At 48.3% G+C, this 27,298-nt stretch overlaps 1 protein-coding gene and 1 long non-coding RNA gene across 10 annotated transcripts in view; one reads left to right on the top strand and one right to left on the bottom strand.

Annotated features, from left to right (window-relative positions):
* TLN2 (talin 2) overlaps positions 1 to 27,298 on the bottom strand; it is a 414,501-nt gene that overhangs the window by 105,040 nt on the left and 282,163 nt on the right. For 8 of the 9 annotated variants that reach the window (XM_007533899.3, XM_060174399.1, XM_060174392.1 and 5 more), the window contains 8 exons: positions 24,260 to 24,427; positions 23,030 to 23,324; positions 19,686 to 19,852; positions 13,604 to 13,732; positions 12,254 to 12,367; positions 7,500 to 7,613; positions 4,955 to 5,089; positions 3,611 to 3,739 (listed from right to left, as the gene is read on the bottom strand). In XM_007533899.3, coding sequence (XP_007533961.1) covers positions 3,611 to 3,739; positions 4,955 to 5,089; positions 7,500 to 7,613; positions 12,254 to 12,367; positions 13,604 to 13,732; positions 19,686 to 19,852; positions 23,030 to 23,324; positions 24,260 to 24,427 — 1,251 coding nt within the window. The remainder of the gene's footprint in view (positions 1 to 3,610; positions 3,740 to 4,954; positions 5,090 to 7,499; positions 7,614 to 12,253; positions 12,368 to 13,603; positions 13,733 to 19,685; positions 19,853 to 23,029; positions 23,325 to 24,259; positions 24,428 to 27,298) is intronic. The other variant, XM_060174397.1, reaches the window with a different exon arrangement.
* Positions 570 to 3,435, top strand: LOC132533407 (uncharacterized). Its single transcript, XR_009545263.1, has 3 exons — positions 570 to 829; positions 1,554 to 1,723; positions 2,918 to 3,435. It is a non-coding gene; the product is annotated as an uncharacterized LOC132533407 (long non-coding RNA).

A 27,298-nucleotide genomic window follows, 5' to 3' on the forward strand; every position in this document is an offset into this window, starting at 1 on the left:
AGCCCACGTCACCCTGAGGAAAACGGTGGCGCTGTGGTGTCCTTCTCCTTTGTTTGCTCTCTTTCTCTCTGTCATTCTTTCTAGCTGAAAACGTCAGCTTAGGTTGATGGAGCCCTAGTGCTGACAGAAAAAAATAATAATAAAAAGAAGTAGGGAGGGGGCCAAGGGGTGGCACAACTGGTTAAGTGCAGCATGAACAAGGGCCCGGATGCGAGCCCCTGCTCTCCACCTGCAGTGGGCAGACTTCCTAAGCAACAAAGCAGGTCTGTAGGTGTCTATCTTTCTCCTCCCTCCCCCCGCCCCCGTCTCCTCCTACTCTTGCAATTTCTCTTTGTCTTACCAAATAAAATAGAAAAAAAAAAGTCACCAAAAGCAGTGGATTCACAGAATGCCAGAACTGAGCTCCAGCAATAACCCTGGAGGCAAAAGGAGGAGGAGGGAGAAGAGGAGGAACAGGAGGAGAAGAAAGAGGGAGAGGAGGAAGACGAGGAGGAAGAAGACGGGAAGGAGTAAAAGGAGGAGGTAGAGGAGGAGGAGGTAGAAAGAGGGAGAGGAGAGTGAGAGGGGGGAGGAGGAAAGACCACGCACACCCTGACACAGGTCGGCCAGCTCACCCTAGCTAGTTCAGAAGGTTTTCAGAGTATTGATGCGGATACTCAATAAATGGGAGCTATTAGGATTACGTCCAAAGAAGCTCATTTAGAAACTGCACCAAATCCTTGGCGGCAGTTCCTGATGCCTTGGCAGGAAGTAGGCAGACATCCAGCGGCACCACGTTCCTGGCATCCTCGGAGGACCCTACCCAGCAGGAGATGCAGTAGAGACTGAGGTGTGGAGGGGGAAATGAGATGATGGGAAATGGGTAAAGTATTTGTTCCTCACAGACAGCACACAGCTTGCTTTGTAAACGAAATAGATAACTCAGCAAAATCAGTGAAAGACTGGGGTAATTACTGGATTGTGTGATGAGAAGTCTAGCGAGAGAAGGTCTTGGCCCACAGCAAGAGAGCAGAAAGCCTGAAGTGAAAGCATTCTGTTTGTTTGTTTATTTATTTATTGGAGACAGAGAGAGACCTGCAGCTTTGCGGCACCGGTTGTGAAGCTTCCTGCAGGTTGGGACTCGGGGCTTGAACCTAGGTCCTTACACACTGTAATATGTATATTCAACTGGGTGCACCACTGGCATTCACTTTTAATCCTGAAACATGTTTCCCAAGAAAGAAAGGAGAGGTGTAGCATAATGGTTAGGCAAATAGACTCTCATGTCTGAGGCTCTGAGGTCCCAGGTTCAATCCCTTGTACCCCCATAAGCCAGAGTGGAGCAGTGCTCTGGTCTAAGTAAATAAATAGGTCAAGCCTTTAAAAAAGAAAGGAAGAAGTTTTGAATAAGAAAGAGAGAATGGTTTCCTATGATCAATATGTTGTAATACAACACACATGCAGGCTCTGGAGGGCAATCTGTAAAAAAAAAAAAAAATTACACAGTGTTCTTTAAATTTGAATTGAGCCATTGTTTTACTTGAAGGCAGAACACAAGTCTGGGCCTCTCTTAGGTTTCCTGGAGCACCAGAGTTGACAAAGGGCTGCCTATCCCACGCGGCAGTGCTGCTGGCCCCAGAGCCCATCCATGGGCTGTCAGGACTAGGAGGCCTCAGCTTCAGTGGACGTCTCTCTGAGCTTGGGCTCCCTCCTTCTACCCATCGTGGGCAGCCTGATCTCCAAAGTGAGTCCCATGTTTTGGTCTACAGCAAATGCAATGTTCCTGGATTCCCTTTGTATTCTTAAAAAAAAAACGGGGGGGAGTCAGGTGGTTGCGCCAAGCACAAGGGCTGACATAAGGATCCCGGTTCGAGCCCCTCGCTCCCCACCTGCAGGGGAGTCGCTTCACAGGCAGTGAAGCAGGTCTGCAGGTGTCTCTCTTTCTCTCCCCCTCTCTGCCTTTCCCTCCTCTCTCCATTTCTCTCTGTCCTATCCAAGAACATCAATAACAACAACAATAATAACTACAACAATAAAACAACAAAGGCAACGAAAAGGGAATAGAAAAAGAAATGAGAAATTCACATACACAAAAATACAATCAATTACAAAAATTTTAGAAAGTTTTTTGAAGTCTTTTTTTAAATATTTATTTATTCCCTTTTGTTGCTCTTGTTGTTTTATTGTTGTAGTTATTATTGTTGTCATTGTTGCTGGATAGGACAGAGAGAAATGGAGAGAGGAGGGGAAGACAGAGAGGGGGGAGAGAAAGACAGACACCTGCAGACCTGCTTCACCGCCTGTGAAGCGACTCCCCTGCAGGTGGGGAGCCAGGGACTCAAACCGGGATCCCTAAGCCAGTCCTTTAAAAAAATTTTTTATTAGAGATTTAATATTGATTTAGGAAACTGTCAGAGAATAGGTGTATAGTTCCATACAATTTCCACCACCAGAGTTGTGTGTCTCAATGCTCCACTGGAAACTGCAGTAGTCCTCCCAAGGTCACCTATATGGACTGATCCTAACTGTATCTATAACTGTGTATATCCTTTTCCCCCACTTTTTCAATAGTCCTGCCTTCACTTCCTTTCCAGTTCACCCCTACACCTATTAATACTTCCCACAGAGATATGATGGGCTTAGACCAGTGGTATTTATATACTTTCCTCCTGTTTGGGAGCTACTTTGCTCTAATCCAGCTTTGCAGTCCTATTTTCAACTCTGACACCATCTTCCCAGACAATAGTCTTAGCCCACTACACGTTATCTATTGGGCTCAGGCAAAGATGACTAAAGCCAAGGGTCCTTTGGAATATATCTAAAATGGGATGCACGGCTTCTTTCCACACCATGACCCTAAGTTCCATTTGCTCTATTCTGACCTTTAGGTTCCTGATATTAAACAAATTGTCCTGCTTTATATCGTACTGCTTTTCAGCCACCAAGTTGCAGATGCTACCGTGATGTCATCCTGACTTCCTTGGACAGATGTCCTCACCAATGTGTCCTGGAATCCCACCTCTCCCAGAGCCCTGCCCCACTAGGGAAAGACAAACAGGCTGGGGGGATGGATCTACCTGCCAACACCCATGTCCAGTGGAGAAGCAACTACAGAAGCCAGACCTCCCACCTTCTGCTCCCCATGAGGAATTCTGGTCCATACTCCCAGAGGGAAAAAGAACAGGGAAGCTTCCAATGGAGGGGATGGGACACAGAACTCTGGTGATGGGAACTATATGGGATTGTACCCCTCTTACCCTACAATCTTGTTAACCATTATTAAATCACTAATAAAAAGAAAACAAAATAAATAAATAAATAAAAAAGACACAACCATGCCCAAAGGCCTCCTCAGAGTCACTTCTAAAGGTAATCTTACAGAAATATGGCTATCCTAGAGCATTGTGTGCAAGATGCCTGAATTTCATGACACTCACATCAAGTTTCAAAAATACCTTGCAGTGGGATGGTGGCTCAATGCTAGACCCCATCAAACATTAGGTCACCAGTTCAATTTCTGGAATTGTATGTACCTGAAGTGATGCTCTGGTTCTCTCTCACACAAGTAAACAAGTAAGCATAAAAAACAGAACATGACCCTAATGAAAGGCTGTCCCTCCCCCGGTCTTACGGTCTCTCCCGGGAGTGGCTTCAGCTGACTCTCCACGGCCGCCATCTTGGCGTCCTGCAGTTCACTCTTGAGCGTCTGCACGGTGCTCAGAGCTGAGTCGATTTCCATGGGCCCGCAGGCTTCGTGGGCCTGTCAACAGAGGAGGGAGGGTGTGAGCAGAGCCTGCTGGAGCCTGCTGGAGGGCCCCCCAGGTACCCTGCAACGCTGCCAGGGAGGGGGCCAGTGTTTCTCCAGCCTCCCCCACAGCAAAAAGCTAGACCCTCAGTCCCAACTTTGTTAGTAACTGCTGTCCCGTCTCTTAACCGGAAATCTCTTTGAAGCTGTTTTTATCTGAAATGCATGTATCCCTCAGACCAAGAAGGTCCTTACTGGGTCGGGGCTCTAAAGAAAGGCACCCGGCACCATTCTCCCATCTGTTCCACAGAAAGTCTTGGGGGGACTGTGGTGAGGGAATGGTTTTTTCTTCCGGCAATTCCACTGTAAGACTACTACATTGTTCACTTGATTGTTGACAACACTGATCTCCAAATGCACTGGTCACACATCCCTAACAATGCATAGAGCAGTCAATCATAAACATCTATTAATTACTGGCCAGTATGCTAGATACCGGCACAGCTTTCAGTGTTCTTGTTTTTGGGGCCTTACTGTTCTGGACAAACTCTTTCAGATAGAAAGAGTGAGACAAAGAGAGAGAGGGAGAGAGGGAGAAAGGGAGAGAAGGAAAGAGAGAGAGAAAGATCACAGAATTGAAGCTTCCTTCAGTTCTGTGGGGGCTGGGCTCAGACCCGGGTTGTACACATGGCAAAGCTGTGTGCTTTTCACCAACTTGGTCTGAACATTTCTTTAGCCAGAATCTAGTCACAGGTCACACTTAGCTCTACAAGACTCTCAAACCCCTAGCTCCATGCTGTTGAGGACTCTGGAAAGGGGAATGCTCTTATGGAAGAAGGGAAAACCTTCCAGGGCAAGAAAGAAATGACATACTCCTTCAAGCAGATATGTCACTTAAATCATCTGCCGTTCAGTTAACAAGCTGGCGGGTGAAAGGCATGGCCACTTGTGTTGGCCCCGTTAGCTGGCTTCAACACATAGGACACCAAGTGGAGTGACATGTCCCCTAAAAAGCTGAGCAGAAGCTATCTTCGCCGGGAAGGGGACACTGCAGTGTAGAAGATAATGACTGACAGTGGCCAGAGCTGGATGACAGAGTGACCATGCAAAAGGAACGGGTGACCCTGCCAGGGGATGTGCCCAGCTCTGCGTGGCTTGGGGAGTCCTCAGGTCACATGAGCAATAAGAAACTGCCAGCTCCAGTCCTGGCTGTGACAGGGGCCCACTTGCCTTCTGCGAGGCGGTCCGCAGCTCTGCCAGGCTGGTGGCGAGGTTCTTGGCACACTGGCTCAACTGCATGGCGGCCGCCTGGTCACTCACGGTGGGCACCGCAGCTTTGGCAGACGACACCATCTTGCTTCCGGGCTGTTGGAAGACGAGGACAAGGTCAGATGTGGCAGAGACCCAATGGCAATGCCACTGGCCAGCCGGAAGGAAGGGGTCAGACGGAGAATGGAATCAGGGCTGGGTGGTGGCATACCTGTGTTGAGTGCACATGTTACAATGCACAAGGACCTGGGTTCGGGCCCCTAGACCCCATCTGCAGGGGGAGAGCTTTACTTCACGAGTGGTGAAGCAGTGCTGCGGGTGTCTCTGTCTCTCTCCCTCTCTGTCACCCCCTTCATCTTGATTTCTGGCTGTCACCATGGCAGCACAGTCGCACAAGGTGAAAAACGTGTCCTTGGGGGTTAAAAGGGAGGCGGAATTGGGGCAATGGCTTAAAAGTAGGGACTTACACTTCCCATGTATGGCTGTGAAATTACATCCTTGAAATTCTGTAAAACCCTGTTTAATAATAAATAATAGTAAGAGGAAAACCACATTTCAAGGAGAATGTGTTATTAAAGATTTGTGTGTATGTATGTGTTCCTTGTAATAACTTCAGTTTGTGCCTGAAATGTAAAAGGTAGATTGCAGAGGAACACAGAGGCAAGCAAAATAAAACAGATAAAATGACCTTTTGGCTCTCACAACTCTTTGGCTGTAGAGACATCACAGGCCTTTAACCATCCAAGTGAAAAGACAAACAAACGCCTGCCCAAGCCACCACTGTCAAGGTGTGCAGGAGATGCGACACTCACAGCCTTATTTCTAGGACTTATTCTAAGGAGTCAATTCGAGGAGGGAATGTAGATATGAGAATGCAAGGAGACTTGGGCTTTCTATTCACCAGAGCACTGTGCAGTTCTGGCTTATGCTGCTGCCTGGGATTGGACCTGGGAGCTCTGAGCCTCAGGCACGAACATCTGCTTAACCCACTACGCTATATTCTTGGCCCTAAAGATTCTACCAGGTGGGTGAGGATGGCAAATAACCAAATCCTGCATGTCCAGTGTGGGGAGGATTGAGAAACACAGCATAATCTCACCCTATCACAGAACTCCAAAGAGCAAATGCTTTCAATGTAAAAGCCATTGAGAAAAACACAGAACGTGCACAGTGCATCTCTGCTTGAGAGAACGTACGTGTACACACACACACGTACACACACACACGTACACACACACGTACACACACACGTACACACACACGTACACACACACACGTACACACACACGTACACACACACACGTACACACACACACGTACACACACACACACACGTACACACACACGTACACACACACACGTACACACACACGTACACACACACGTACACACACACACGTACACACACACACACGTACACACACACACGTACACACACACGTACACACACACACGTACACACACTGTCTGGCTCAAATACAACAAAATTTCCAACACCTTCTCTGTGGACTGGAGTTACAGGGGCATGAGGAAAATGAACAGTAGTCTGAGAGGTGGCAGTTGGAAACATGAGGTTCCCAAGTTCGATCCCCAGCATCGTATGTCTCAGAGTGATGCTCTGGTTTGCCCCCGCCTCCCTTCCCTCCCCTCCTCTCCTTTTTCTTGCAAATAAATGAACAAATGAATAAATAAATAATTTTTACATCTTTTTCAATTTAATTTTATTTACTTACTATTGGATAGAGTTAGAGAGGAACTGAGCGAGGAAGGGGGAGGTAGAGAGCCCTGCTTCACCACTCCTGAAGCTTTCCCCCTGCAGGGACCAGGGACTTGAACCTGAGTTCTCATGCTCTGTAATATGTGCGCTCAACCAGGCGCACCACCGCCTGGCCCCTAAATATATTCTTTTAAATGAAGCAAACATGTAGAACGGTAGATCCAACTCAAGAGACGTGGCAGAGCGCGGCCTAATCCCAACAGCTGCTCATAAGCCGCAAGCTGACCGAAAGTGTCACACATCTGAACCCAAGAAGCAAGTCGAAATTTCTCCCTGCAGGTGGGGACTGGGGACTTGAACCCAGGTCCTTGCACACTGTAACATGTGTGCTCAACTAGGTGCGCCACCACCCGGCCCCCTACCTTCCTTAAAATGAGTGTTCCAGCAAACCAGCACAGCTGACACAAGCCCCAGCACCAGACTGCTTATCCAGACCCTCACTCAGCATGAGCTCTCTCACAGGAGAGGAATCAAAATAAGCCTCTCAAGAAAAAAGGATCATGTACCATCTCCCTGGACTGGTTTTCCCTGCACCTGAGCGACATGCATTTGCCCAGCTCAACTGAACAGTCCTGAAACCAAATGACAAAGAGGAAGCCTTCCAGATCTGCTTCCTGCAGAGATGTGGGCAAAACAACAGAGATGGTCACTTCTTCTCCAGAAGAAGGGGGCCTCCCACGGCCAGTGAGGGGCTCGGCGGGGGACCCAGAAGAAATGCTTCCCTGTTACCTGGAGGAAGTTCTGGCTGGAGATGATGAGAGCCAGCTGGGCGCTGAGGTCTTCCGCCTGGGCCTGGCTCCCTCGGACGCCCTGGACCAGCTGGGGGATGTGGTCAGCTACTGCCTGGAGGAAGTGACAGAGTCCACCTCAGTACAGCTCATCTGGTGGATCACCCAAATCGTGGAAAAGGAGCCAGGCAATCTGAGGGAAGGGTGTTCGATCCTGGGGGGCATGTCTGTTCCAGAGTGTGGATTTGCACAGTGCCTTTAGTCATCCTGGCCAATACTGGATCTTGATTTTTTTCAATATTGATCTTGATTATTTTCAATTTTGCTTAATGCAGCGGTGGGGAATGAACCCAGGACATGATACCTAGATGACAGGATTGACTCTCTAAGACAGACAAGAGAGAAGAGAGATACCGAAACACCACTCCACCACCCAGGGTTCCCTTTGGTGCTGTTCATGTCGTCCCCTGCAGTGCGGGGCTCCAAGCCAGGTCCTTACACAGGCTAAGGTGTGTACTCTACCATGCAGGCCGGCTCTCTCTCTCAGCACCTGATAGTCTACCTGTACAAAGAGCCTTCCATTCACACTCTGCCCAGAGGTCCCCAAGTTCCCAGAATACTCAGTTCTTCCAGAATGAGACCTTAAAACACCATCTTGGCCCATAAGGGATGAAAACTTAAAAATCTAAGAACTGATACAATTCACAGGTGGCTAAACCCGCCACGTGGTCCCAGAAGCAGAAGGAAGTGAGACACTCAAGTGCCAGTACATCTCAGAGTGTTGGTGTCCGCCCTGGTGAGGAACACAGGCTCTGCCCCAAAACTCTCTTTCTGCCTTGGCATCTCTGCCTCTGACGAGTCTTTATTTATTTTCATTTTACTGGATAGAACAGAAAGCTATGGAGAGGGATGGGAAAGACAGAGAGAGACAGCTGCTGCCGGGCCAGCGTTGCGGAGAGAGACCAGGAACTCGTGGCGGAGTGGGAATGCAATGCAATGCCTTTATTGATCAGAGACAACACCTTTATATATATCTCTTTAACCGGAAGTGGCAAGCGGGAAAAGGAAATGGCTAGGAGAGGGGGTGGAGAAAAGAGCATGAAGGTAGAAAACTTCCATAGCAGCTGTTGCGAAGGTTCTAACCAGTGGGATTAAACCAATACCCTGCAGGCAGGGTGGGTCTCAGGCAAAACAATGATTATGTAAACAGACCACAGCATCAGCGATGGAGCAGGGGGGCTGGCGTAATGCCCAACAATCTGCAGCCCTGCTTCACCACTTGTGAAGCTTCTTCCCCCACTCCCTGCAGGTGGGGACCAGGGGCTCAAACCCAGGTCCTTTGTGCACTATAATGTGTGTGCTCAACCGGGCACACCACTGCCCAGCCTCTCAGAAAGGCACACACCCCTTTTATTACTTTTTAAATTATATTTGTTTATTGGATAGACAAAGCCAGAAATCGAGAGGGTAGGAGGAGATAGAGGAGAGAGGAAGAGAGACACCTGCAGCCCTGCTTTACCACTTGCAAAGCTTTCCCCCTGCAGGGGGGACTGGGGACTTGAACCTGGATCCTTACGCATTGTAACATGTGCGCTCAACCAGATGCGCCACCACCTGACCCCGCAAGACTACTTTAATGCAACCACTTAACATGGTATACCAACCCTCTCTCTGCTGTCATATTGTTTCTTGGCATAAGGTCCTGGGTTCAGTCCCAGGCAGCATAAGGGAGCGGTGCTTTGGTGTCTCTCTCTCACCCCTCTCAGTATATAGAACAATAAAAAAAAGTTTAAAATTGGACCAAGGAGGCCCCGCAGGGTTATCTCACATGTACAAAGTCCTCAGTTCATTCTCTGGCACTGAATGAAAAGAAAAAACCAAACACTTCTCTTCTGTGCACATGTCCCATCTGTATTTTATTGGCTGTGTTTTAGTGACTGTAAACAACACAGCATTGTGGGCCATGTACATAATTAGCATACAGCTGACATCAGCACAAGACATACACTATAAGGAGTAAACTCGTGAGGAACTGTGGGAAGTTATTGAAGGGAGGATCTGGGCGAAGTATGGGCCTTTTTGCCCTTTTTAACTCTTCTTCATCAACTCTTTTCTCCTTCTGAATTTCTGTTCCTGTCGCTGCCGTTTTTGTCCCAGGACCCAAGCATGAGGAGACAGACACTGGTCAACTGTAAAGACTCATAGCTCCTGCCGCGAGGCTGGCTACTCCCGTCCTTCTCTCTGCTTATTATGATACAGTGGTTTTTAAGCACCTAGTAAATCTGCCACTTTTACAAAGCCCACAAAAGCACCCCTCAGTTTTTATTTTTACAATAGTCCCTAAAACCTCTAGGCCTGGTGACACGTGGTTTTTCAGTGACCTATTTCTATCACAGCTAGGGAAAAAAAAAAAAAAAAAACAAAATCCTGACGAGAGGTGGGTATTGAAAGAGTATGGAGACAAGAACTCTCTTACTTATGGTAGCGATGCAGACTGGGGCGGCCCCTAAGGAAAACAGTATGGAGAGTCCTTAAACAAATGAAAATGGGCATTATCTTATGATCTAGCCAGACCACTCCTGGGCATATAGCTAAGGGATATGGACATTTTCATTCAAAAGGATTTTTGTACCCCTGTGTTTAGAGTTGTACTATTTACAACAGCTAAAACGTGGAAGACACCCAAATGCCCAAGGGTAGATGTCTAGATAAAGAATTCTGGGAAGAATATTCAATGAAATACTACTCTGCAATAAGAGAAAAATATTGCATTGTTTAGGACAAAAACAGATGGAACAGGAGGTGATTATACTAAGTGACATAAGCTAAGGGTTGAAAGAAAAGCACTGGATGGCTTTGCTCATATGTGGAATGTGAGAGATAATTAAAATATGGAAACTCACGGGGGGATGTAACTGAATTGTTGCCCAGACTTGATGAAAATTGTAGTGGTGGTGTGTGTGTGGGTGGAGGGTGGCACAGAGCTTAGGTGGTGGGTGCAGTGTGACAGGAAGCCTCTGAAGCTGTGTCATTTTGTAAGTCGCTATTAAGTGACTGAAAAAAGTACTTAAAATCTTTTTCTGTGAGCTTTTCCTCAGGATCTCCTCACAACTACTAGCTACAGGAGTTTGGTCCATTTTCCCCCTCTCCAACAGAGTCTGGCAGACAACCTCATCAATGTGTCTTGGAACGCCGGCCTTCCAGAGCCCTGCCCCACTAGGGAAAGATAGAAACAGGCTGGAGGGATGGATCCACCTGCGTACACCGATGTCCAGCAGAGAAGCAATTACAGAAGCCAGGACTCCCACCTTCTACACCCCAAAAAGAATTTTGGTCCATACTCTCAGAGAGGGAGAAATGTTAGGGGAAGATGACCAGAGGGCTCTGAACTCCAACTCCATCAGGACCCAGAGGGGGGGGGGGGAGGCAAGACATTTAGAAGTAGCAATAGGTGTAGGTGTGACATAGAAAGCAAGAGAAGAAAAAAAAAAAAAGAGAAAAAGCAAGAGAAGGCAGGACCGTAGAAAAAAAATGGGCAAAAATATAGACAGATAGTCGTAGAAGTAACAGTCAATCCGTATTTGTTACCTTGGGAGAACTACTACCGTTTCCAATGGAGGGAATGGGGACACAACTCTGGTGGTGAGAACACCGTGGAATTGTCCCTCTGTTATCTTGCTATTGTAAACCAATATTAAACCACTAATTAAAAAAAAATAAAAGAGGAGCCTGGAAGGTTTTTCCTGACCAAGAAACAGTCACCTCAGTCTATCTTTCTCTCTCCCTCTGTCTTATCCAACAACAACAGCAGCAATAACAACAACAATAATAACAACAACGATAAACAACAAGGGCACCAAAAGGGAAAGGGAACAAAATGGCCTCCAGGAGCAGTGGGTTCATAGTTCACTGAGCCCCAGCAATAACCCCGGAGGCAAAAAAACAAAACAAAAACAAAAAGTGCAGAAGGATAAGCTTGTCCTAGAAAAGTTTCCTGAAAGCAGCCCCATGTCTCCTGGGAAGGGGACACACCAGCAGCTGACTCAAGGCCCTTCTTGGAAACACCTCTCTCTCAGGAGAGGCTTGGCTCTCAGAGACCCTCCTCCTTCAGTGCAAAGAGCCTGGGCACAAGCCCCCCATTGCCCCATGGAGGGCTTTCTACAGGAATCCACTCTCTCCTCCGCAGAGTGGCTGCCTGGACTCTGGGGACCCGGAAACCAGACATGGAGGATGCCAGTGGCTTCCCTTAGAAGAAAGGCCATTCCTGAGGTAGAAGAAACAACACTCCGTCCGCACGAGTCACTTCAAAGACCTGACAGAGACCAGGGAGGGCAGCCAGCCCTCAGCATCCACTGCCAGCCACGCACAGTCTGAGGAGACGCCAACATGGCAGCAGTGGCTCCACAGCTGGAGACTCAGGCCACAGTGTCCACCGCTCCCCACAGTGTGCCGGCTTCACTCCCGGCACCGAGGCCTTGGAAGGACAAACAGGCAGCACTGGAAAGCAACAGGGGCCAGACAGGATAATGTCAGGCCCTGAGGTAGAAGCAGCTGGTGGCTGGGAGTCCAGTCAGGACTGCAGGCCACGGCGCTGTGGAAACTCAATGCTCCGTCATGGCTCTGGAGCCCCCAGATGCGGTCACTGACCCGCTTTGATGTGGGCTGAAGAAAAGGCCTGGCATCTGGACAGAGGAAGGACAGGCTGCAGGAGCAGGCTGAGGGGTGCTCTGGGCTGCCTGCCTGGAGGAGGCTCACCTTGCAGCTCTGCACCAGCTGCTGCTGGGCGGCCGCGTTCTTGTTGGTCACGGCTGCGTTCTGGGAGGCGGCGATGGTCTGTGTGGCTGCGGCGGCTGCCTGCCTGGCTGCAACCTGGAGGAGGAGGAAGAAGAGGAGGAAGAGGAGGAGGAGGATGGGAGAGGGTGAAGGCTGGAGCCCCCGGCTCCTTCCACAGCAGTGCCCCCCACACACACACCCAGGTGCTTCTAGGAGGTGGCGAAGGAGTGTTCTGCCCCCCTAGAAGCACAGGCTGCTTGTAGGATCCATGACCAAGGCCGGCTGGTGACTCGCACCTCAATCTTCATTTGTCCTCCAAGGAAATAAAATACCTTTTCTCCCTCTCTCCCTTGTTCCTTCCCTTCCACCCTTCTTTCACCTAAGGTTCTTTTCAGAACACACATATACCTTCAAGTCAGGAAGAAGAAATAATAATGCAGGTGGGGAGATGGCTCAGCCAGTAGAGTGCACACATTACCATGCACAAGGACCTGGGTTCGAGCCCATAGCTACCACATGGGAACGTCTCCTGGGGGAGGCTTCAAGTGCAGCTGAGTGATGCTCCAGTGTCTCTCTTTCTGTCTCTCCCTTCCTCTCTCTCTCTCCCTCTCTCCCTCTATCTAAAAGAAATAGAAGGGAGTTGGGCAGTAGCACAGCGGGTTAAGCGCAGGTGGCGCTAAGTGCAAGGACCAGCATAAGGATCCTGGTTCAAGCCCCCAGCTCCCCACCTGCAGGGGGGTCGCTTCACAGGCGGTGAAGCAGGTCTGCAGGTGTCTCTCTTTCTCTCCCCCTCCCTGTCTTCCCCTCCTCTCTCCATTTTTCTCTGTCCTATCCAGCAACAATAACAACAATAATAACTACAACAATAAAACAAGGGCAACAAAAGGAAATAAAGGAAAAAAAAAGAGAAAAAAATAGAAAAGGAAAAAATAGCTGTGGAGCAGTGAAGTTATGCAGGCACTGAGCCCCAGCCCCAATGAGCCCTGTGACAATAATAATAATAATGATAATGATAACAATAATAATAATGATAATATCCTGGTTCCCCCCCAAAGGGGGGGAATAGTCTGAGTTCTATTTGAGAATATGAAAAGTTATTCAAAATTTTAGCCTTCTCAAACCAGACACTGAAGTAATTTGTTGAATTATAACAACAAAGGGCCTGATCTACTATCCCCAACATACGATCGACCCAGACCTGGAAGCACTCAACACCACCCCTGCCCTGGGTCTAGCTTCCTGCCCCGGGGGTGGTGCCACGTTAAGCTTTTATTTCTTCAAAGGGCCTCTGCCAGCTACCCTGGATTCTGGCCCCCTGGCCTCCAGACTCACCTCCAGGCGGTTGACGATCTTTTTCTTGATAGCGTTCTGGGCAGCTGCGTTGGTGGCTACCCGCAGGCCTTCTGCGGCCTCTCTCAGCCTCTGCTGCTGGTCCTCATTCTCAGGGTTGGCTGCAGCCCCCTGAGAAGGCGAAAACAGAGATTTCAAGGGCCAGGGAGACAGCACAGCATTAGAACACGGGACTTGCACGTGAAAAATCTCAGGCTTATTCATTTTTTAATATATGTATTTTAATTTTTTATTGAGGGGGTTAATGCATTACAGTGCAGTCATTTGGCACATGCGTATCATTTCATTATGCACCCGGTCCCCTCAGTTCTCTTCCACCCCTCCCTCCCCTGCCCCTTCCCCCAGAGTTCCTTGCTTTGATGTCATACACTGTGCCCAGTTCACGGTTCACGTTGCATTCTCCCTCCCTGTCCCTAACTATTAGGTCCCACTTGTAAGTGAGATCATTCGGGATTTGCCCTCTTTTGGGTTTATCTCATTTAATGCGATGTCTTCCAGTTCCATCCAAGATGACACAAAGGAGATGACTTCATCATTTTTAACAGCTGAGTAGCATTCCACCATGTACATATACTACAGTTGCTTCTTATTTTTTTAGCCATTCATCTATTGTTGGACATCTGGGGTCACTTCCCTGTTTTAGCAATTACAAACTGTGTTGCTCTGAACATAGGTGTACACACATCTCTTCTGATAGGCGTTTCTGTTTCCTTTGGATAAATTCCCAGGAGATAAATTTCTGGGTCACAGGGTATGAACACTATTTCTAGTGTTCTAAGATTCTCTCTCTCTCTCTCTCTCTCTCTCTCTCTCTCTCTCTCATTCTCTTTCTCCCCCTCTCTTTCTCTCACCATCAAGAGGCCCCAGGGCCAGCCTTCTGCTGACTCTGAATATATGCCTGCCGTTTTTACTATTTCCCAGGGATCAAAAGCATCCGGAAGGCAGCCAAGGGCTCTGAGCAGTGTCTTTACCGCAAAGGTGATTCCTCTTCCAAGAACAGCAGCTCTCGAGGAATGTTCTGGAGTGGCACCACTGGACAGCAAATCCCCAACAGCACTAACTCAGCGCCAGAGACCACGGTCTTGGCTGAAAGCTGGCAAAAGGCAGCTCTGCCCCCTGCCCATCTCTCTCAGGGAGATTTTCCTTTTATTTGGCATGCCTGGCATAGGGCACAGCTGAAAGACCTTCTGCCTTGTGGTTCTCGCAGATGAGCATGGGCTAAGATTGCAGCATGACCAGCCGGGCAGGAGGGAGACGCGAGGACAGAGCAGGGGCGGGGCAGGAGTGTCACTGTGGAATACGACTCTGCTTCCAAAAAGAGAGGCGGGCTTGTCTATTGCTCCAACGTGGAGGGAACTGGAAGAGACCGTGCTAAGTGAGACAGAACTGAAGGACCATCTCACTCAAAGGTGGTTTAGGAAACAGAGCAAGGCAGGCTGAGCAAGACATCACTGAACGCTTAGCTCAGACCTGCATCCAAGGTCACAAAGACGAGAAGGGGTCCCATTCTTCACACTAGGTGTGTGGGGGAAGGGGTGCGGGGGGATAGCACTGGATGCTAAGGGTAACACTGCTAATATATTTTGGGGAGGTGTGAAACTGTATTCTGTGATGACAGTCTTAGCAAAGCCTTTCCACTTCTCTGCAAAGGGTTAACATAAAATGAATTACAAAGTGGAAAGGAATGCCCTGAAGCTGATGTCTCTGCCAGCCAGGAGGGAGGGAGAGAGGGAGAGAGAGAAGGGGGAGAACACAGACTCAGGCACAGCCCATAGACAAGACCCTTGTTCTAACTACTGGTCCTTTACTGGTCCTGTTAATAGAAGCTACAGTGTCTCAGAAACCCAACTGGGCTTTATTTAGACAAGATAGGATTTTGGACTGGAGTAAGGTTAAAGGTGACAGTGGCAAAAATGTGTTATTTTTTTCAGCACACTAATTCAGCGAGCCTTACTCAAGCTTCCGTCTCCTGCAACAAAAGCAGAAACCATGTTTCATTTGTTGCAAGGTCTGGGTGTTTTGTAAATGGTGCTTGCTGGTAAATAAAGTGGAAATGTTTCTCGCTACAAACACTGCAGGGTAAGACTTGCTCGGGAGGGAAGGAGACAGAAAGAACGCAGCGGTTATAGATGACCAGCTTCCTGAGTGTCTACATTTTTCACAACGGCCAACTTTACACACCGAGCAATTTGTAAGAGTTCACCTCTTTGAGCTGCATATGCTAGTCCCAGGAATTCATACTGGAGAAAACCAGTTTTAACATCTGTGATGGAACTGCTGCGGTAATCCTTTATGAAGAAAACCCGCTACTCCTTCAAGCCGCTCACCATAGCCCCGGAGCCTTAATCTTGTGTTTCTAGGAAGTGGAAATTTTATTCCTGCACATCGGTGGTGAAAGGTCTTTCGGGATCACTTTGTGCTCTTTGGGATACGGACACAAGTCTTTTATTCCACTCATCAGATATTTTTTTCTAAGTCGCTCCTGCTGATGTGCTTTTTGTCTATTTCAAGACTTAGAAACATTTCTGCATGGCCCACTTAGGCAGAGTTCCACCTCTTTCTTTAGCAATGTCTTTATGATGAATATATATATATATATATCGTATCAAAGTCTTTAGTTCTTAAAAATTCAAAAGAATTTAAAGACAGCTATGAAGGTAAGTGAAAACTTAAAGAGTAAGCTAGGAGAATTTACAAGCATATTGTTACCCTCCATCTAATACAAATAAATCAAGACTAATACCTATTGGTAAAAGAAAGGGGTTGTTGGTGGCTCAGTGAACTGAGTTGGATGAACCTGCTCTGTTTACCTAGAATCTAGAAAGTAAAGCACTCAGGGGACTGGTTCAGCCCGGGTCATGTCCTGCTCAGTCTTATACAATTAATGCAAAGGCTAAGTCTTTTTATAAGCTCTAGTTTTCTCATTTGTCAAATCAGGCACCGACTATATTATTCACTAAGGTTCTTTCCAATCTAGCAAGTCCGTGTGTGTGTGTGTGTGTGTGTGTGTGTGTGTGTGTGTGTGTGTGTGTGTGTGTGTGACTCTGATGGAAATTTAGCTGTGTTCAGTTTTAAGGAGGGAGGCAGAATTAGCAAATGCTATTTACAAATCACCCACTAGGGACCCTGTTGAGCACACACTTTACCATGTCCTGGAACCTGAGTTTACGCCCCTGGCCCCCACCTGTGAAGCTTAACAAGCAGTGAAACAGTGCTGCAGGTATCTCTGTCTCCCCCCTCTCTTCTCAATTTTTTTCTGTCTTATTAAATAAAATTAAAAAGTCAACTACTCCACAATTCATATATTATTATTATTGTTACTGTCATTGTTAAAAGGGATGGTTATGCCCTCACCTCTCTCGGCAGACAACCTCACCAATGTGTCCAGGAACCCTACCTCTCCAGAGCCCTGCCCCACTAGAGAAAGACAAACAGGCTGGGGGTGTGGATCCACCTGCCAACACTCATGTCCAGTGGAGAAGCAACTACAGAAACCAGAACTCCCACCTTCTGCAACCCCCTCCCCCCAAGGAGTTTTGGTCCACACTCCCAGAGCGGGAGAAATGTTAGGGGAAGATGACCAGGCGGCTCTGAACGCCAACTCCATCAGGATCCAGAAAGAGAAAAGGAAATAAAGAAAAGACATTCGGGTGGTCCAGGCAGTGGATAAAGGGTTGGACTCTCAAGCATGGGGTCCTGAGTTCAATCCCTGGCAGCATATGTTCCAGAGTGATATCTGGTTCTTTCTCTCTCCTCCTATCCCTCTCATAAATAAATAAATTTTAAAAAGACTTTCAGAAGTAGTAATAGGTGTAGCCAGGACTTAAAATGGAAGAGAAGGCAGGACCATAGGAAAAAAATGGGAAAATATATCTAAATATAGATAGATAACTATAGAAATAATAGCTAACTCAGGTCTGTGACCTTAGAAGGACTCCTGCAGTTTTCAGCGGAAGGAATGGATACATAGGACTCTGATGGTGGGAACAGTGTAGGACTGTACCTGTTAGCTTGTGATTTTGCAAATTACTAAATATATATACATGAGACGCTTATGGGCAGAGCTTCTAGACTGAAGATCAAGGAAGCTCTGGATCTTTGAGTCTCTCTCCTCAATCCTTCCTATGAAGTGTCTTTAAAAAAATTATTTATTATGGACAGAAACAGAGAGAAATCAATAGAGAAGGGGGAGGCAGAGAGGGAGAGAGAATAGAGACACCCGCAGCACTGAGGCACCATCATGAACCTTTCTCCCCTGCAGTTGGGGAGTGGGGGCTTGAACCTTGGTCCTTGCACATGGTAACATGTGTACTCAACCAGGTGAGCCACTGCCTGGCTCCTCCATGCGGTGTCTGAAGAGCTCTTGGTCCCTTGGGATGGATCAGATTAAGCAGGCTACCAAGACTCGTTCTAAATTAAGCGATTCACCTGCTGGCTGGAAACATCTTGCCTCTCTGCTGGATATGGGAACCTCAGAGGAATCTTATATACATAGAAATACACTGCTTATGTTATTTGGGGGGGGGTGGGAAGTTAAAGGCCACTTAAAAATATTTATTTATTTATTCCCTTTTGTTGCCTTTTTTTTATTGTAGTTATTATAGTTGTTGTTATTGATGTCGTTGTTGTTGGATAGGACAGAGAAATGGAGAGAGGAGGGGAAGACAGAGAGGGGAAGAGAAAGACAGACACCTGCAGACCTGTTTCACTGCCTGTGAAGCGACTCCCCTGCAGGTGGGGAGCCGGGGGCTCGAACCGGGATCCTTAAGCCGGTCCCTGCGCTTTGTACCATGTGCACTTAACCTACTGTGCTACCGCCCGGCCCCCTTCTTGTATTTTTAAAAAGATTTTATTTATTTATTAGTGAGAAACATAGGAGGAGAGAGAAAGAGCCAGACATCACTCTGGTACATGTGCTGCTGGGGATTGAACTCAGGACCTCATGCTTGAGAGTTTGATGCTTTATACACTGCACCACCTCCCAACCACTTTTCTTATATTTTTTAAATTTTTATTTATCTATTCCCTTTTGTTGCCCTTGTTTTCTCTTATTGTTGTAGTTATTATTCTTGTTGTTGTTGATGTCATTGTTGTTGGATAGGACAGAGAGAAATGGAGAGAGGAGGGGAAGACAGAGAGGGGGAGAGAAAGACAGACACCTGTAGACCTGCTTCACCACCTGTGAAGCGACTCCCCTACAGGTGGGGGCTCGAACCAGGATCCATACGTCGGTCCTTGTGCTTTGCGCCACCTGCACTTAACCCACCGTGCTACTGCCTGACTCCCAGGCCAATTTTTAAGTTACCTACTCCACCTTATCATGGGTGGAGCTTGAAGGAATCATGTTAAGTGACATAAGCCAAAAGAGAAAGGGTGATCTCACTCATGGGCAAAATTTAAAGAAAATTAAAAAAAAAAGAGCAGAGATGGGAAACTCACAGTAAAACTTGGACTGGGTTTGGTGCTTTGCACCAAAGCAGAGGACTCTGGGAAAGGAGGGCAGGGAGAGGGCTGGGGGTGGGGAAGGCGCTGGGATTCTGGTGCAGGATGGTGAGAAAGGACCTAAGTTAGGTGTGAGGGTGTTTTGCAGACACTGATCACGGTCAAATAAGAAATGTTACTCATGAGGGCTGGGGAGACAGCATAATGGCTATAAAAGTCTCTCAAGCCTAAGGCTCTGAGGTCACAGGTTCAATCCCCAGCACTGCTATAACCCAGAACTGAGCAGTACTCTGGTCTTTCTCCCTCTTAGATCTTTCCCTCTGTTTACTCTTTCTCATTAAAGTAAGATAAATAAAAATTTTTTTTAAAAAAAGAAATGTTACTCATGTGTCAACAACTGTACTGTAAACCTCCACCCACCCCCCCAAAAAAAGGGGGGGAAAATGAGAGTTTCCCTCCCACATTCCCCGATCTCCTTTCTTACCTGAGCAAGATGAAACATCAACAAGCCGCAGCGGTTTTAAGCAAACAAAAAGGCACACCTGCCTTCCCCTTCTCAGTCTTGAAGGGACCTTCCAGACCCTCCCTTGTAACCAAGTCCACTTTCCAGTCCATGAAATACCTTCGCAGCCTCCACCATGCGAGCCGTGGAGTCAGCCAGGAGCTTGGCGGCCGCCAAGAGCTTCTTGGAATTCTCCATGTCGATTTCGGCTTCCGCGTCTGACCTCATGGCATTGACGAGGTCCGAGGTGGCCTGAGCCAGGACCCGGGCCTGGCGCACCATTTCACCTGGGGGTGGGAGAGGGGAGAGAGGTGGGCTGCTCTGTGCCGTCTGCTCTTGTCTTTTTTTTTTTTTCTTATTTTACTTATTGTAATGAGAGATACACATACACACACACACACTCACTCACAAACACACACACACACAGAGAGAGAGAGAGAGAGAAACAGAGTCCTGATAAAATTCTGGTTCATAATGATGCTGGGGATTGAACCTGGGACCTCGGAGCCACAGACATACACGCCTTTTGTATCATCACTATTCTGTCTCCACAGGCCTTGTCTGCTTTCTAAGTCTCAAATGATGGGCTGAGAGGTAGCTTACCCTGTAAAGTGTGCACCTTACTAGGTGAAAGGCATTAAAAAAAAAACGGGGGTCGGGCAGTAGCGCACATGGTGCAAAACGCAAGGACCACCCACCGGCAGAAGGATCCCGGTTTGAGCCCCGGGCTCCCCACCTGCAGGGGAGTCGCTTCACAGGCAGTGAATCAGGTCTGCAGGTGTCTTTCTCTCCCCCTCTCTGTCTTCCCTTCCCCTCTCCATTTCTGTCCTATCCAACAACAATGATATCAATAATAATAACCACAACAATAAAACAACAAGGGCAACAAAAGGGAAAAAAAATAGCCTCCAGGAGCAGTGGATTCATGGTGCTGGCACCAAGCCCCAGCAGTAACCCTGAAGGAAAAGAAAAACCAGTGTCTCTAAAATGCACCTGGAGTTGGCGTATTGCACCAAAGTAAAAGACTCAGGTGTGGGGGAGGGGAGAAGGGTTCAGGTCCTGGAAAAGGATGACAGAGGACCTAGTGAGGGTTGTACTGTTATGTGGAAAACTGAGAAATGTTATGCATGTACAAACTATTGTATTCACTGTCAACTGTAAAATATTAATCCCCCAATAAAGAAATTAAAAAAATGAAAAATAATAAATAAAAAATGCTCCTGGGAGAGGGTGGGGGATAGAGAGCATAATGGCTATGCAAACAGACTCTCTTGCCTGAGGCTCCATAGGGCCAGGTTCAATCCCCCGCACCACCATAAGCCAGAGCTGAACAGTGCTCTGATAAAAAAAATAAATAAATGAAATAAAAACAAAACAGGTAGAATGGTCCTGAGAGAAAAAGGCTGCATATGAGCTGCACAGCACAACCCCATGTGTGCACAAACTCACTGGGGAACCACACACCTGGTGCGCCTGTGAGTCTAGGGAGACGGGCATTTTCCGGGCACCAGTAAGTGGAGCATTATGTGGGCTAGTGGCCTGCTAGGTCCAGGGGGCGGGAGAATTTTGAAAACACAGATGGACAAGGTGCATCACGGGGACTGTGGCTCCCTGTGCATCATGGTGTTGGGCCTCTTGCCGGCTGTGGCTCCCTGTGCATCATGGTGTCGCCTCTTGCCGGCTGGGAGCCTGGCTGCAGGCTTGCCAATCCCAAGGCACACACCTTTCCCGGCACACAGAGCCCGGAAGGCAACACCGTGGTGCCCTGATCACTCCAGGGCCAGGTGCTAGACTAGGGCTCAGCCCTGCGGCACAGGGAACTACTCAAACACTTTGTCAAGCCCAGGCCGCGCCACGCACATATCTACTGCTCCTGGGTGGACGTTTGTAATTATTTCAGACACAGAGGAGAGACATGATGAGAAGAAGCGACCCTCCATCCAGAGAGCTCCCCCTGCTGGCATCTAGGCGTCCTCCCTCCCTCCCTCCCTTCCTTCCTTCCGTCTGTCTTTCTTTCTTCATTCCTTTCTTTCCCTCTATCTTTTTAGATGACTTTTTTGAATTATTATTTTTGAATTAATTAATTCATTTATTGTAGTTATTATTGTTGTTGGATAGGACAGAGAGAAATGGAGAGAGGAGGGGAAGACAGAGAGGGGGAGAGAAAGACAGACACCTGCAGACCTGCTTCACCGCCTGTGAAGCGTCTCCCCTGCAGGTGGGGAGCCGGGGGCTCGAACCGGGATCCTTACGCCGGTCCTTGTGCTTTGTGCCACGTGCATTTAACCCGCTGCGCTACCACTGGACTCCCAATATGAATTATTTTTTAGTGTCAATGAGATTAAGAGGGAATTTGTATGTATTCATATATCTTTGTTTTTGCCTCCAGGGTTATTGCTGGAATTCAGTGTCTGCACTACAAATCCACTGCTCCTGGAGGCCATTTTTCCCCTTTAAAATTTTAAAAAAATATTTATTTTCCCTTTTAGTTGCCCTTGTTTTTTTTATTGTTGCTGTAGTTATTATTGTTGTTGTTACTGATGTCTTTGTTGTTGGATAAGACAGGGAGAAATGGAGAGAGGAGGGGAAGACAGAGAGGGGGAGAGAAATATAGACACCTGCAGACCTGCTTTACCACCTGTGAAGCGACTCCTCTGCAGGTGGGGAGCCGGGGGCTCAAACCAGGATCCTTATGCTGGTCCTTGCACTTCACACCATGTGCACTTAGCCCACTGCACTACTGCCCGACCCCCTTTTTAGATGACTTAAAAAAATATTTTATTTATATGTCTATTAAATAGAAACAGAGAGAAGTTGAGAGGGGAGGAGGAGATGGAGATGAGAGAAAATGCCTATAGCCCTGCTTCACCACTCGTGAAGCCTCCCCACTGCAGGTGGGGACCGGGGGCTGGAACCTGGGTCTCTGTGCACTGTAGTGTGTGTGCTGAGTGGACTAAGCTACCACCTGGCCCTGAAACCTGGAATTTACATCTTTTCTTTTCTTTTCTTTTCTTTTCTTTTCTTTTCTTTTCTTTCTATTTCTACTTGATAGGACACAGAGAAATTGAGATGGGAGGGAGAGAAAGGAAAGAGAAAGACAAACACCTGCAGTCTTGCTTCACTGCTCATCAAGCACCCCCTTGCCAGTGGGGAACAGGGGCTCAAACCTGGGTCCTCGCACACTATAACAGGTGCACTCAGCCAAGTGCATCGCCGCCCGGCCCCGAGTCCTGCACCTGCTAAACTAACTTTGTCCGCTGTGTCCACGCTGCACAGCCCTGGAGCAGAAAGGACCCACTGAGGAGCTGAGGGTCAGGTGAACCTGGTTTGCTTTCGTTCTGTGAGTGTGGCCTGGCCACCCTCCTCCCTTATGCACCGACCACCTGGGCAGCCCTCATTACACACCATCCGGAGGGGCAGTCCCCCCCAAGCCCTGGGACCCGCACCCCCACACAGCCCCTCACCGGCATCGCCCATGGAGCTGAAGATGCTCTCGGTGACACACATGATCGTGTCCGTGGCCTGGTCATAGCGGCCGATGGGCTCCCCGCGGCTGGCGAACTGGCGCACGTGCTGCAGGAGGTCGTGCAGGGCCTGGCTCACCACGCTGGCCGCCGCGCCAACCTGCTTCAGCACCTCCCCGTCGTCCGTGGCCGCCTGGCAGGCCCGCACGCAGTTCTCCACCGAGCGGTCCACCAGCTTGCCCGCCTCGATCAGCTGCTCCTGGCACACCGGCGAGCTGATGGTGGGGCTCACCACCTGCAGAGGGGCGGGTAGGGGGCGGGGGCCGGCCTGGCGTCACCAGCACTCTCCAACCCAAAGCCTCCCTGGTCTGAGTCTCGGCTCCTGATGAGGGTGGGGGTGGGGGAACCCAGGGTCATAGAGGCCATGGGGGTAGTGACCCAGACGTCACTGGATCTTGGCCATTTTATGTGACCCACTGATTTATGACATCTCCAGGGGGGCACGGGACAATCGATGTGGCTGCCTCTTTATTTGGGGGTGATTTAGTACTAGTTTACATCAGGCTCAACCTGACGCTGTTGACTGGCTACGGAAGAAGGGCAAACGCTAGAAGAAGAAGAAGAAGTACTGGTTGACAAAATTATAAGATAACAGCAGTATAATTCCACACCGTTCCCAACACCAGAGTTCTGTGTCCCCATTCCCTCCGTTGGAAAGTGCAGTGGTTCTCCCAAGGTCACAGACAGGGGCTGACTATCATTCCTGTAACTATCTATATTTATATATAGTTGCCCATTTTTTCCTGTGATCCTGCCTTCTCTTCCTAAGTCATGTCTATACCTATTACTACTTCCAAATGTCCTTATTTATTTTCTCTTCTCTCTCAGAGTCCTGATGGAGTTTACAGCACTCTGGTTATCTCCCCTTAACAATTCTCCCCCTTCAGAGCACGGACCACAATTCTTTATGGCTTCCATCAGGAAATGTCACGATAAGCCCTCGGCTCTGGTTTATAATGGTGCTGGCATTCGAACCTGGAACCTTTTGGTACATCAAGCATGAAATTCTCTTTGCATAATCATTCTGTGTATGCCCCCCCCGGCCCTGACAATAAAATAAAATGAAATAACAATAAAATAAAATCCCAGCATGACTCCCACAAGAGAGCCTCAGACGATTCCAGCAAAAGCCACCCTGCTATGGGGAAGGGCAGGACCCACGCGGCTCACCTTGGCGCAGGCCACGAGCTGGGAGGTGGAGAGGGCGCACTGCGTGGCTGCAGCGATGACCCTGTTCTGCAGGACCGTGTCCTCTGCCACTTGGGCCACATTCTTCGCCTTCAACACCAGCATGGCAGCAGCATTGGCAACGGCCTTGGCCAGACTCATCAGCACATCCTGAGACGGGAGAAGCACAAACCAGACGCTAACTTTTTTTTTTTCTTTTCCTGTTTATCAAATGGCTCATGGCAGCCATTTCCCCCATTAAAAAATTTTTTTTAAATCTTTATTTATTTATTCCCTTTTGTTGCCCTTATTATTCTATTGTTGTCATCGTTGTTGGATAGGACAGAGAGAAATGGAGAGAGGAGGGGAAGACAGAGAGGAGGAGAGAAAGACAGACACCTGCAGACCTGCTTCACCACCTGTGAAGCGACTCCCCTGAAGGTGGGGAGCCGGGGGCTCGAACCTGGATTCTTACTCCGGTCCTTGCGCTTTGTCTCACATGCACTTAACCCGCTGCGCTACCGCCCGACTCCCCATTTTCCCCATTTAATTGGATAGGACAGAGAGAAATGGAGAGGGGAGGGGGAGATAGAGAGGAAGAGAGAAAGGTAGACACCTGCAGACCTGCTTCACCATTCATGAAGTGGAACCCCTACAGATGGGGAGAGAGGGCTCAAACCCAGGTCCTTGTGCTTAGCACTATGTGCACCTAACCGGGTGTGTCACTACCCACCCCCTTAAATTGTGGTTTAATATCGATTTACAAAATTATAAGATAACAAGGGTCCAATACCACACCATCCCCACCACCAGAGTTCTGTGTCCCCATTCCCTCCATTGCAGCGGTTCTTACAAGGTCATAGATAGGGGATTGACTATTATTTTTATAATTATCTATCTATTGATATATATTTTTTGTCCATTTTTTTCTATGGTCCTACTTTCTCTTCCTTTCTAAGTCACATCTGTACCTATTACTAATCTGAAGGTCCTTCCTTTTTTCTTCTTCTCTCTCTGGGTCCTGTTGGAATTGGAGTTCAGAGCCCTCTGTTCATCTTCCCCCAACAGTTCTCGCCCTCTGGGAGTATGAACCAAAATTCTTTATGGGGTGCAGAAGGTGTGGGTTCTGGCTCCTGTAATTGCTTCTCCACTGGACATAGGTGTTGGCAGGTGGGTCCATCCCCCCAGCCTGTTTCTAGCTTTCCCTAGTGGGGTAGAGTTCTGGAGAGGTGAGGTTCCAGGGGACACTGGTGAGGTCGTCTGCTCAGGGAAGTCAGGATGGTGTCTTATAGCAACTACAACTTGGTGGCAGATTACTGGAGTTGGAAGACTGACATCTCAGGATACAATCCGAAGCAAAAAAAGACAGTGGCAGCATAGCATGGCAGGGCGGCACTGTTTGCATTGGAGGTTAACTTTTCAAATATTTTTCTATTGGGCAGTTTGGTTTACAGTACAGTTATTGGCACGAGTAAATTTTCTCATCTTCCCACAATAGGAGCCTGCCAAACACTCTCAACTCCAACTAAGTTCCTTTTCTACCATCATGTACTAGGACCTCAAAATGCAACCCTCCCTGTCCCCCCAACTCTCACCCCTCAGCCCTCGCCCTCTTCTCCTCTTTCTCAGAGTTCTGCTTTGGGATAACACACCAAACTTTCTGTTTCCCCTTTTTGTTCTTGTTTCTGAAGTTCTCTCTATGAGTGAGACCATCCCATATTCATCCTTCTCTTTCTGGCTTATCTCACTTCAAGTGATTCCTCAGGATCCTTTCAAGATGAGGTGAAGAAACTGAATTCACTATTCTTAACAGCTGAGTAGTATTCCATTGTGTATACAGACCACAACTTGCTCAGCCACTCATCTGTTGTTGGACATCTGGGTTGCTTCCAGGTTTTGGCTATTACACATTGTGCTGCTGTGAGCATAGGTGCACACAGATCTTTTTGGATGGATGTGTTGGGTTCCTTAGGCTACATCCCCAGGAGAGGAACTGCAGGGCCATAGGGTCGGTCCACTTCTAGCCTTCTGAGAGTTCTCCAGACTGCTCTCCACAGGGGTGGGACCCATTTGCATTCCCATCAGCACTTGCAGGAGGGTTCCTTTACCTCCGCAACGTCTCCAGTTTTTGTTGTTACTGTCCTTTCTGATGTCTGACGTTCTCACAGGAGTGAAGTGGCATCTCATTGTTGTCTTTATGTGCATTTCTCTGACCATCAGTGACCTTGAGCACTTTTTCCACATGTCTGTTGGTCCCCTGGATTTCTTGTTTACGCATATCCTGCTCATATCCTGTCTCCACTTGTGAAAGTTCGGCTTGTTTTCGTGGCTGCTGACTTCGGTGCGCAGCGGCTAGCTTCTGTTCTCCCCTTTTCTCCCTTCCCACCGTGACAATAAAATTGGCTGCCTACTCATGCATCGGATGACTATTCCTTTTCCTGTTTTCTTCATTACTTGACAACAGTTATTTTTTTCACTTAAGGGTCTGGGAAGGTCACACTATCCTTGGAGGTGGTGAAGGGAGATCTGCATCCTAACAGCAGTGTAGTGACGTTCGCTAAGCAGCAGAGGCTGGGCTCTAGGTTAATTGGAGGAAAGCTTTTTTTTTTCTTTATCTCCATCACTGGTTTAGACTGTCTGGGCCACATCTCATCGCCGTAAGATGACTGTGGTGGGTGAGATGGGGCTGAAAACAAATCCCGAATCCAGGCTCCTCTGTGCAGTAAGTGTGCTGTCACTCACAGCCTGAGGAGTCCGCATAAAGCAACTGAGTTTATCTTTCCCATTGCTACTTTGCAAAGAAATGCAGGAGTCGGGCAGTAGAGCAGTGGGTTAAGCGCACGTGGCGCAAAGTGCAAGGACCGATGTAAGTATCCCGGTTCGAGCCCTGGCTCCCCACCTGCGGGGGGGTGGTGTCTCTTCACAGGCAGTGAAACAGGTCTGCAGGCGTCTGTCTCTGGTAGCACCAGGCACAAAGGAATGCAAGTCGTCCTCAGAAGTGCAGCACCATCTCCACCTCCAGGGGGCAGTGCTGCGCCCACA

This window comes from Erinaceus europaeus, chromosome 16 (assembly GCF_950295315.1).
Source record: "Erinaceus europaeus chromosome 16, mEriEur2.1, whole genome shotgun sequence".
NCBI lineage: Eukaryota > Metazoa > Chordata > Mammalia > Eulipotyphla > Erinaceidae > Erinaceus > Erinaceus europaeus.